The 12,260-nt window shown below is 40.4% G+C and overlaps 1 protein-coding gene across 7 annotated transcripts in view; it reads right to left on the reverse strand.

Moving 5' to 3' along the window:
• Positions 1-11,528, reverse strand: part of dtnbb (dystrobrevin, beta b) — a 47,797-nt gene extending 36,269 nt beyond the window's left edge. For 2 of the 7 annotated variants that reach the window (XM_017694477.2, XM_017694480.2), the window contains exons 1-10: positions 11,207-11,527; positions 9,322-9,371; positions 8,422-8,489; positions 8,057-8,137; positions 7,619-7,832; positions 6,534-6,619; positions 5,754-5,908; positions 5,553-5,658; positions 2,920-3,086; positions 2,004-2,128 (exon numbers count right to left, since the gene is read on the reverse strand). In XM_017694477.2, the coding sequence (XP_017549966.1) occupies positions 2,004-2,128; positions 2,920-3,086; positions 5,553-5,658; positions 5,754-5,908; positions 6,534-6,619; positions 7,619-7,832; positions 8,057-8,137; positions 8,422-8,488 (1,001 nt within the window). In that variant the 5' untranslated portion in view covers position 8,489; positions 9,322-9,371; positions 11,207-11,527. Of the gene's footprint in view, positions 1-2,003; positions 2,129-2,919; positions 3,087-5,552; positions 5,659-5,753; positions 5,909-6,533; positions 6,620-7,618; positions 7,833-8,056; positions 8,138-8,421; positions 8,490-9,321; positions 9,372-10,909; positions 11,006-11,206 lie in introns of those variants that run through there. The other 5 variants (XM_017694482.2, XM_017694476.2, XM_017694479.2 and 2 more) reach the window with 4 other exon arrangements.
• Positions 11,529-12,260: the final 732 nt, after the last annotated feature.

Here is a 12,260-nt window from a genome sequence, read left to right on the forward strand (position 1 = left end):
GTGAATGTGGCTTTATAATGACTCCTTGAAAAAGCCTACATGTTAGTGTTAAAAACTGTGCCCATAAAATGTAAGCAGAAGGCTGTTAGTTGAACATAACCGGGTACTGCTAACTCACTTCACGTGGTTATTTACAACTTTATACTCTCGAGCAGGAAGCAGAAAATTAACTGGCTGACAGGCTAATGTACAACAATAAAGGACAACAATAAAGGGCAACAATAAAAGAAAGAGTTACTTAAAAACTAAGATAAAGGAAAAATATTGCCTACATGCCTGTTATAAGCTTAAAATGTGGTAATGATCGCCAGCCCCTGTGTTTTAGGTTGCCAGGAAGGAGTCAACATCCACAATAAAGAATGTATTCATCAATTTCTTTTGCAACCTTGAAATGTGCGTTTATTCTGGAGAGCTTCTGTAAAATGTAAATTTAGCTTGGGGAAAATCCCTTTAGGGCACTAGCTGTTAGTGGTGGCAAACAAAAGCTTCTTGCAAAGTGAGTTTCTACATTAAACATTGCTGTGCCATGACAAACATGGCTGGCACCTTTCCATGTAAAGTAAATGTCCAGTTACTGGACAGTGAGGATGGTACTGTTTTTAACAGAGACAGATTCCCATTGCAGCTCCATCAATGGACCAGTCACCTTTTGACTGAGGCCTCGAATATAATCAGATATTGTTTTTAAAAACAGTTGTTTTCCTCTATTTAAAAACAAATCTCCATCCACACCAGCAGCGTTTCGAAAATCTCTACGTCCTCATGAAAACTCAAAAACAGCTCACATGAACAGCCCAGTAGGGGGAGATAAAATTTGACATCATACACCTCAAGAAGAACATTGTGAGCATCTCAAAGCTTAAAGTATAGCTTTTATAACAATGGCGCTGTGTTACAAATACAGTAGAAATTGGCGTGCAGGCCATCAGACTTCTGTAATTCAGTATCTTACACAGATTCAAAGTCTGTTTTTTGCTGGAAAATCAAAGCTTTAAAAAGCAAACAAAAACCTACTGCTTGCTACAAAGGTGTTATACTACCATGGCTTCACCAAGATCTTTGACTCACCCACACAGTCCTCACCAGGCCAAGAAGATTGTTTTTCAAGTTTTTCACCACATTTAAATTATAGAAGTAGGATTTATTTCAAATATGACTTCGGTTAAAGATCATCAATTTATATATCTTCAGAATCATTGACATATTTTTAATAACTGCAGTCAAAGTGACTCCCCACTTACAAGAACTGCAAAAGCAGTGCATTCTGATGCCTCCATACTATGTTTTAATGAAAAAGAAAAGCCAAAATTAATTGCATATATGATTATAACTTCCAAATCACCCTCACATTTCTGAGGCCACAGAAACAACCTTGTTGCCAGTCATATTTCTGACAGAGTTATGTATAATTAATGAATAAAACAGCTACAAACAAGCACACATTACTGACAGGATGTCAACATTTACAAAAAGCTGTGTTTTGCCAATTCAAGTGCTTCAATTTTGTTATGATTTCAACTGTTTATCCTCTTGGTTTTAGCTTAGTGTTCAAAGCAGAGACAGTTTCCAACCTCTACATATTCCAACCAGCATGAGTGAATATCTTTGCAGACTCCCAAAAAAATACCAATATGCTCCCATTTCATCAGAAATTAGTCAAAAGAACCACATACACACAATAATTCGTTAACATGCACAGTAAAAAGCTACAGCCCACAATTCAGTCTACTTCAGCACATCAACAATTATGTTGTATTTGTCTTTCATTTTATGCCTGCTAGGATAGTTAACTTCTCTTTCCCTCATTTATTGTTTGTCCTGTGTTTGGGCTTTGCTCATTTTGGCTTCTGTTAGTGAAAAAAACTCACCATGAAAACAAACCACCATCTGATGATGAGATTAGTACGTTTGTATGTTTTTGTCTGGTGGTGGGGTACTGTATATTGTGGTCTGACCTCAACCAGACTGTAAAAGTCAGGCATGAGGAGCTCCATGGTACTTACGCAGGGTGTGCCAGGTCCTGCGGTCTCTCAGCTGCCTCGGGGAACACAGGGTGGGGAGGCTCTCCTATGGGCACACAACCCAGAGACTTACTGATGGCATGGCTCAGTTTCTTGGCTGGGGACTTCTGTGAAAGGCACAGAAACAAAGACAACGCTAGACGTACTGAAGTGGATGGAATACCAATCACGCTCCTTAAGCCCCCGGGAAAAAGCTATAGCACTTAGTAAAGACAAAGAAGCATTCATGTTTGAATCAGTTATACAATGAAGTTTGATTCATCTAGACACAGATCTAGCCTGTTCTCAGACAAAATTTATCTATTGGAAAGCTTTTTTGGTCTACAACTAGGAGACGAGGCCATGCACTTACAAAGTTTTAGAGTCACTTTACTTTTTGTGATGATAAAAAATGTTGGATTCAGCAAAACCCTAAACTGGCATGACCTTGTTCTCTGGGGTTGAAAACAATCATCTTTGTGGTGGCACTTGGGTGAGAGAGAGTGGCAGAGGGAGAGAGAGAGAAAGACAGAGAGAGAGAGAGAGAGAGAGAGAGAGAGAGAGAGAGAGAGAGAGAGGGGGAAAATCTCTCAGAATTGGATTTAGCAAGTGCTGCAAATTCTTTCCTGGGCTTCAATTACCAGCACAGTGATTGAGCTTGGGACCAATGGGTGAAATTTGAAAAAGTAATCAATATAACCCACTTGCCAAGCAATGCAAAAACCCCATGAAATCCCGCATCAGAGGAGAATGACATTCTGCAGAGAAGCGCAACTCTGGAGCTCAATTACTACTCCGTGCCAGGCAGGGCAAACGGGCCACAGCAGGAGCCAATAAAATACATTCTCTACAGTTCGTCTCATTAATGACATGTTGAAGTGGGACCTTCTCTAGGTATGTATGCATGTGTGCTCCGTACCCATGACGAGTGCTCCTTCATCTGATGCTGGTTGCTATGGGGACCGCTGGCATGGCCACGCCAGAAGCAATTCTGGCAAAGCTGGTAGCCATGGCACTGCTGGCACCGGTAGCGAAAACCCATCATGCTCTCGCTCCGGCAGTACGAGCACTCCACTGGATGGAAGACTGGAGCACAGAGCAAAGAGACAATTCATTAGGTTGTGTTCACACATAGCCTTTTGCCTGGAGTGTTTTTTGTGCTGATGTGAAAAGTGACCCACATGATGCAAACACTGTAACCATAACAATGCAGTACAATGTGATGAACCAGCTAGTAAGTTTTGAGTAGCCAATCAGATTCATTTTAGCAACCTGTCAGCTTATCGTTCATGTCACTTTATTGTCACAGTTATCCATAAAAACAGCATTTTTGTTAAAAATAGGAATCAGGTGACAATAAACTACATCAAAAACTATGTCATTTTGTACATTGTGATGGTGACACTATCATCTATCAAATATCATAAATTTATACACAGATATGTTCAACTAGTTGAATACATTTTGAGCAGGGGTGGGCAATGTGACAATACTGTTCACCATCATAATAAATTAAATCACACTGCACATCACAATATACTTTTCTGAATATATTTACTTCTCTCTTTATTGAGGATTTCATCAGCATTGACCAAATGCATGTTCCACTACAAGGAGAGCATAATTGGTCCTGTTTAACTGGATTTAGTGCAGCGCGGTGAAGTGAATCCGTGAACAAAAACCTGGCACTGAATGAAACTTCCTCTCCATGATTCCTTTGTCTTGGTCAGATATCACAGTCATGCAGATTTACGTGTTAGTCATCTCTGTTGATATATTTACTGAAGCCATGAGCAACAGATTGGGCCAAAACGTGGAATATAATGGATATAATGGATATAACGGCTGATAAACAAACAGGGCACAATTATGTTTTTCAGTTAAAAAGAATATATATACTAGACTGCTTTTGGTCACAGCCCTGGCCTACAGGCCTGCACACACTTTCCCAGCAAGTTAGAAACACAAACTGTGTTTTAGTGCCGTCAAAGTTGTCAAGAGTTGCCGAGGGAAGCGATTCGGCTTGCTTTAATGAAAATATGTCAGCAAAGCTACTGTAGGTTCTGCACAGGTAGGATGAAAACATAGGAATACTAACTCCACTCTAAAGCAATCACATATAAATCATTACTACATTCAAATTCAACTATTTTTAACCACTTTAGTTAAACAAACCTAAAATCAGCACCCCCCACTTCCAGGATGCTGAGGTAGTGCTGGCAATAAGTTAATATTTAAAATTGTCTCAGTTTGCTTTTCTAAACACACTTAAATGTTGAATACAACGGGGTTCATAGTTTTTGTTGGCATTTTTAAAATGTGGTACTAGGGGAGCGCAGGGAACAACCTAAAACAGGGCACAATTTATGTTGCTTTTTTATGTTGCTATGCAAGGTCAAGGTGTTTCTAGCCACATGACCACATTTCCTAGCCACAGTGTACTGTGAAAATTCTGAACGGTCCATCAGCGTTTTAAGTAGATCTGTGAAAAAGAGTGTTCTCAGGGCATGTAAGTAACTTTTTTCAACACATTCTTTTTTGGGTACTAACCTGCCACAACGTCCAACCATATATCACTTTAATCACCATCTTGTTGCCTACAACATAACATCATTTTGAAGCATATGACATAATCAGAAACATTGAAGCTCATAGCAAGTGCAAGTAGATAGTTGTGTTACACCTAATCCACGTTTAGTAAACAAAGACAAATTGAGTAAATTTTGTCTTTTATTCCATATGTTTATACAGATTTTACAATGAAAGTGAGAGAACATCTGATTTGTCTCTGGTTTTAAATAAGTAAATTAATGAAACTTCCATTAGCAGATGGAATTCCTAAACAAACCCAATGTTTTACTAATGTGTAGTGTAATTTATTTGCTAAAATAAAAATTAAAAATGTATTTGAGGTTGTTGGAAAATAGTCTCATGTCAGTTTTCATTTATAATTTGATGTGAGTTCTTACAACACAGAATTATGCTGAATTAACTTTGTTTGCTCTAATTCATCAGACTTTTCTTACAAGTGGTAAACTAACCCTCTGTCTGTTACAGTAAAAGGTATCGTCCCACTTCCAGTCATTTTGGGTGGAAATGTACATGAACAGTAGGTTTTAGAAACAAAGTTCAAGTGTTCGTTTGTAGCAGAGATGTATTTGTTGCTTGCATAAAAATATGATTATTCCAACTTAAATATTTTAAAAATTATTTCATTAAACCAAAGTATGTTAGGTTGTGCCCCACTTTACCCTGCTTTGTCTGTTTAACTTAAAAAATGTAAACGATTGGAAGTATCGCGATATTACATTGTGCCTAATCGCCAACCTCTAAGCTGAAGTTACAGGGCTTCGCGGTTTGTCACGGAATTTGGCCGAGAGTTTATTGGGCTTATCTCTGACACCGCTAGATGCCGTAAACTTACAACACGGTTTTTATGCGCTTTCCGCGGGTTAAGTCCTCAGTAAGAGCCTCTCTATGCTGGGCCGTATGTTCAGGACCAGCAGGCGGCTGGTAAACAGACCGGTGCGGCGCGGCGCTCTCAGCACGTACCGTTCTCTACGTTGGCCAGTCGGTGCATGAGAGGTAGCCAAACGAGGCACTGCGGGGGTGGGTCCGCCATCATCACGTCCAAGAAGGTGTTCAGCAATATCTTCTTCTGGCAAAGGACAGGTAAGAGAGGCTCAGCCAATATGGGGTGGGCTGAACTGCTGACTATAAGCCAACTCGTTTTACAGGGAACGGGACTCTCACCTGCTGAGGGAAACACGTCCTCACTGAGTGCTCCGTGTAGCCGAACGAAGGGCCCTCGAACACGGCCGTGGGGAGCTTCAGCACCTCCCTCAGAAACTGGTCAAACTTAGCGAACACCATCGTCCCACTGGAGTCCGATATCTGAGAGAAAATGTCTGAGAGGAGGGGAGAAAAGAACGTGCGAACGCAAAACACTCATGTAACGTGGGTTGGCAAATGTGAAACATTAACATGAAACAGCACCGCCATGTGTTCAATTAATGTAACTACACGAGGCGCCGCTGTAAAATGCAATGCTGAGACATGAAAAAATTAAAGATGAATTAATTTTTCTTTTTTATTTTATGAATATTTTTTGTTTGTTTAGAAAAATAATTGTATTGATCTTACTTCTTGGTTTGAAGGCTTGGGTAGGGAATGTAATTTATTTATTTATTTATTAGGTCGAGTGTAATATTTGTCTGGGCTAAGAATGGTTAGATTCTTGAAAATGCACAAGAGGGCAGCAAAGTGCCACTGACAGCCTTTACATCCAGCAGAGAATCCAAAATGATGGATTTTATGGACTTGTATTGAACAGTTCCAGTTCCAAAATGAATTTTAACTGATGTTACTTTGAAAAAGGACAATTTATTGCCTATGATGAAAGGCAGGTAAATGCATAATACTGCCATAAATCAGAAAGTTGTGCTAGAAGTAGCATCTGCTTGAGGGTGTAACATGGCCTGTCTGGGTTAAAACACGTCTAAACACTGATATGTATAAAAACACATTACTTACATCGTAATTTGTCAACTATCTTCCCGCCACACATGGTCGCCAGCATTGACTTCACAGAAAAAACCGTGAGTTTCCCATGGCCCTCGCTGCAAGACAAACACGTGCATTAGAGACTAATGACGGTCGTAAGTTCGATCCACAGACTTTGTGAAAGGTATGAAAATAGGCAAGCTGATTTGGCACATTCTCCAGTGTTAGGAGAATAATAGAGTGCCTGAAGTGGAGACAGTGCAAGTGCAGTCCGAGAGAGCTGCACTGAATACTGATTAGTTTAAAAGAAGTGCCTCCAAAGATTCTACAATAGTCAAGCGGCTCCTTAAAGCAAGTATCCTTAGTGCTTAGATCAGGGCACACAACTTTAGCACTGAAGGGCCGCAATCCAACACTTCAGTGATTTTCTTGCTGTAATACACTTAATCCTACTAATTAATGAATGAGGTGAATATTCAGTTAATTACCAGGATTAGTAGGTGTGTTTGAGCAGGGATATGACTAAACTGTGCTGGGCACCAGCCCTTTAGGGCCCTCCAGCACCCCTGTCTAAGACAGGGCATGGGCCAACAGCTATACCCTGAATTATAAAGATTTCTAAAAGACTAAGGAAAGTATTAGTAATAAATTACATTCTTCTTTTCTTCTAATTCCTCTTATTTGTGTTATAGGCAGCTTGTTCATGAACCTATGCTTGTCACAGCAGCTCTGAGAAATTATCACAGATTGTTCTGCACTTATTGTGAAACCTTCATTCATGTAAAATTTACTCACAGGACAGACATTTCTATAGATTTACTATAGAATTACACATTTGAGGTTAAATAATTATAAGAATAAGACATCATTTAAATCTTTTGTGTTTAGCTTTGTCTTCTGTTATCCCCCTTGTGAAATTCTTGTGTTTCATTACTGGCTTTATTTTTGGCCTATTCCTGATACCCTTTGAAGTATCCTTGAGCTTTGGAAAGGTGCTATATAAATAAAATGTATTATTATTATTAGGAGTAGTAACAATAATAATAATAATCTGCAGTATCTGTTTTAATGGATAACAATTGATGTCCCAGCATTTTTAAAGAGCCACTTCTCACCTGTCATAGGTGGCCACCATGAAGTTGAGCAGCAGGCCAATGGACTGCTCCACGTTAATCTGGTGAGTGGTGGGCAGGCGCTTGTTTAGCTGGTAGAAGATGGAGGAGAGGATGGTCTCAAGTCGCGACACATTGATCTCAGCATTGTGGTCCAGCGTACTGAGTCCGTTGTCGCGGAACGCCTCGATCATGTTCCACACGTCCACCAGGTGAACTGAGAGAGGGAAGGACAGAGACAGAGTGGAGAAAGTGTAGATTAAAGAGTAAAGATCTTACATTTTAGTCTGTCTCACATTTCAAATGAACTTTAAGGAAATTACACTCATGGTCATTTATAAAACTCACACAGGCAAAATCTTGAGAGGAACAAGAAGGAAAGCAGCCCTTTTTAAAGAATGACAAGTGTATAGAATCAAGACACACAGAGGTATGACTTACGATTGCATCTTTTCTGAACAAATCGGAGCTTGCACGCCGTCCTATATGTTGACAGCCGGATTACATCAAAGTTTTGTGCTCCTGGTGATCATAAAATGCATCATTTAGCAGTTATTCATGTAGGTGGTTCTAGATAAACATACACCACTTCAAAATCAGACATTGCAATTGCCATTTCAGCCTTGTAGTAACGGTAGTCTTTCTCTTGGCACTTTCTCAGTATATTCCTCTTTTTTGCTTAAAGAACACAGATTCATGATGTCATTTGGCCTGTGGCAGTGGGGTGAAGAAGAGCTTGCCTAGCTTCAGCCTCTCTGTGCGTGTGGTCATGCACAAACACAGCGCTGTACAGTGTGTTAACTCACTCATCTCCATAAAGAGCTGCCTCTTCTCCACTGTGGCCTTGCTGCTCTTGCTGCCCTCCTCAATCATTCTGAACAGTGCAAAAACACAAATGTTCACTACCACATCATCAAACTGAGTGCACACAAAAGGTATTATTATTATTTTTTATTATTGTTGTTGTTGTTATTGTTTATTCATATAGCACTTTTGATTTTAGTTATGAAATAAGTAAATAAAAAAGTGGTTCACACAGACATATAAGTAAAACACTGGAAAGATAAAAACTAGTGTCTAAATGTAAAGTAAAGCAGCCCACAGACAAATATGAGCTACAGTACTCTAGTCTATATGCTAGCCTAATTAAACATGTTTTCATCTGGACCCATCAAGTTCACATTCCTTAAATTCTCCGGAATCTATTTCAGACACATCTATTTCACAGTTTCAGAGCTATGTAAAAAAGATCCTCCCTCAACTGAGCAATCTTAGACATTTGCAGTAAGCCTGTCTCAGGGCACAATACATATAATACATAATATATTATTTAATTGCACAATGGTTGCTGGCGTGTTGAATGAGGTTAAAAAGCACACTTTCTCATTAAGAGAACAGTGACAGTGGAATACAAATGTACTGCAGTACTTTCTGATAATTATCAAACTTATGTGTCTGTGAAGGAAGAACAGTGTACAGCAAAGCATGTACACAGCAAGTTCTGTTTGGTGAAGAATATTTATTCATAAAAGCCCATATTACAGCAAAAAAAATAATTGGTCTCTTAATGTAAAGGCACATAACACTACTGCTGTATTCTACCTGCATGCATTACTAAAAAGCTTCATCCAGCATATGAGGCCTTAAGCAAACTTCTGGCACTTTGTCTTCAGTTCAAAAGGATGATTTAAATAATAAATACTCACCTGTCAGTTGGGTTGGTTCTCAGCTAAAGGGAAGCAAATTTTTGATGTTCCTGCAAAAGATAAAAAAAAGAATGGTAGAAGAAAAATCTGCCTCTTATTAATATGTTATGCAGCGGTTGCAAGGCCTTCATTAAGGTCAGCTTTGCTGATTTTCTGGTCACAACAAAAGAGCACTCGAGTTCTCATCGAGTGTGTAAATGATGATTCCATCTGCCATTAGTTTGTGCAAAGGCAGCATCCGGTGGGCTAATGATACAAAGGCTGCTAAAAGGGCTCTTTATGATGATGGCAGGAAGCACACTGTAGACCTTCAATGAGTGGGAAAAACCAGGAGTCATGGACAGGCATCAGAAACAGCTTTCTCAAAGTCGTCCTACTTTTAATGACATTGTCATTGCACTGTTACTATTATTATTGTTGTTGTTGTTGTTGAATTTCTTCATGAAATTGTTCACTGTAGAGAAACTTACTGACTCAGATTTCACAGTGGTGGCGACAGGAACCAGGGGCAGCGATGTCTCAAATGCAAATTTAGACGATTTTTTCTTATCCAAAACCACCAGTAAACCTACACGTGTCTTCTGAGTTTTGATATGTAATGTTGATAATGGTAAAAAAGTGATAAACCTGAAAAAATATGCTTTTTTGTCTTAAAACTTGCTGTACATACTACTGCACCATTATTGGACTTAGAAACACACAATTTAGGCTAAAAGTGAGTCTTCAACAAATAAAACAATGTCTCAGGCATCAGGCAGCATATTCAAAACCATTTTGTGTAATCTTCTGTGAGGCAGCTTTTAGAGGCAGACGTTCAGTTCCTGTGGCCACCACTGTGAGCAGTTATAATTTGCCTATATTTCTCCATAATGGGGAATTTTACATCAAACCACTCTGAATGAGCTTATCCACATCTTCATTTAACTATGCAGAAATTTTGAAACACCAGTGGAATTCCCTTTTAATTGGTTGATTATCAATAATTATAACAATAACATCTGCATCATTATGATTATCTGCATCGTCTACAGCGTTGATATCACCATCACTGCTGTTAATATTACACTGTCAGTGTCTTGGCTAGAATCCTCATTAGCTCGCCTCTATTCAGTGCGTTTTACTACGGCTGTGGTCGTGAGCGCAGAGCCACTCCACTCTCCTCTTCCCAGCGAATGGAAAACTGTCTCCCAGCATTATGTCATACGGTGATCGTCGGTTGAGCGTGAATCACAACCCGAGATCATTACACCATGACCGCTGCTGGAGCCCCTAATCACTCCCTGCGCCCTGAGCGCCGAGCGATAATCTGCTTTTATTTCTCCCGGAGCTGAAGGCAGCGCAGGGCTGCCTGCGGTCAGCAGGCCTGGAGGGAGAGAGACGAGGCTGAAGTCAGCTTCTTGGTCGAATGTCCCTGTTCCACCTTAAATGGTGCAGCAGTTACAATCTGGAACCTCGGGTTGTGTGAATGTAACTGCTGCACCATTTAAGGTGGAACGGGGAGATTAGAACAAGAAGCTGACTTCAGCTTCGTGAGAGAGAGAGAGAGAGAGAGAGAGAGAGAGAGAGAGAGAGAGAGAGAGAGCCGCACCTCTCCGCTCCGTAACAGCAGCAGCACTAGCGTCGAACAGCAACGGACAAGACCCTCCACATGCCCCGCAAATAACGCAGCCCCGCACGAGCCACCGCAGAAACCGACCGAGCGTATACGTCATTTGCGGCCATGATGCACATTAACACCCCCCACCACACACACACACACACATCGGCTCAAAACACACGTACATAAGCGAATGTTCCCGTAATGTGGATCCGAGCTCCTCAGCACTGCCGCCTGTTTTCTGTCCCGTCGTGAGAGTAAAAATAAACAGCAGTCCAACAGTCTTACCAGCGGGAGATCACGCAGGCTGCGCTGCCATCATCAGCGGCTGATGATGAGAGGGATAAATGCTCTTGGGTCCTGGAGAAGGAGATACTCCTGGCATGTCCCAGCCTCCTCTCCGCCTCTTCTGTCTTTTTGTTTGTGTGCTTGTTTGCCTGTTTAATGCTGGTTGATAATCCTCCGCCGTTTCGGCAGCAGTTCGACGGCCTTGCCTTCGTCCATCACCGCGTTCCTCTCGTGGTTACCGTTCCGTTTGATTCTGTCTTAGGAACCGCAGTAGCCAGAAGTCGCCCACTGAGCAAGTGCAGCGCTCCTGTGAGCCTCAGTGAACAGCAGAGGACAGCAGAGAACACCGGCAGGCGCGCGCATGCACTGCCACGGCCACATGAAAGCTAACGATGCTTTGCTTTTTTAAAATAAGATACTAATGTTGCGTTAAATATAAGCTAGATGTATTTTAGATAGTAATATTAATAAGCCTAATTTATGGCACCTTTTAAAGGGCCCCGCCCATCATTCTACTTCTATGAGGTGAAATAATCGTTAAAGGGGAACTCCACCAATCTTTCAAAAATTCTACATAACTGAATGGTTAAAATGTAAACAGACGTTCAGAGTAGTTTGTTGGGAAATGTGCAATTCTAGATCAAACTACCGAGTCAAAATGATTCATAGTGGTGATAGGAACCAGACGTCTGAACAGTTTAAGCCCCTGAAAGCTCCCTCACAGAAAGTTGCTGCATGAAATCAATCAATATGCTGCCTAATGTCTGAAAAAATTGTTTTAGGATAGATAGTTTAAGTTTAAAAAGTATTTTAATGCATTTATTTTATTCATGGCAGGTACATGCAGGGCATTGTAAGGCAAAATAGTCCACAAAGAAAACATATTGATTACTATTTACCATTTACTATTAATATTTCATATAAAAACTTGGTTCATTGGTGGTTTCGGATAGTAAATAAAATTGTAGACATCACATCCCCTGGTTCTGATCACCTCTACTGTAAAGAAATCAGTTTGTAAGTTTCTCCACAATGAACCACTTGAGATCAATCC

Source organism: Pygocentrus nattereri, chromosome 10 (genome assembly GCF_015220715.1).
Source record: "Pygocentrus nattereri isolate fPygNat1 chromosome 10, fPygNat1.pri, whole genome shotgun sequence".
Lineage (NCBI taxonomy): Eukaryota > Metazoa > Chordata > Actinopteri > Characiformes > Serrasalmidae > Pygocentrus > Pygocentrus nattereri.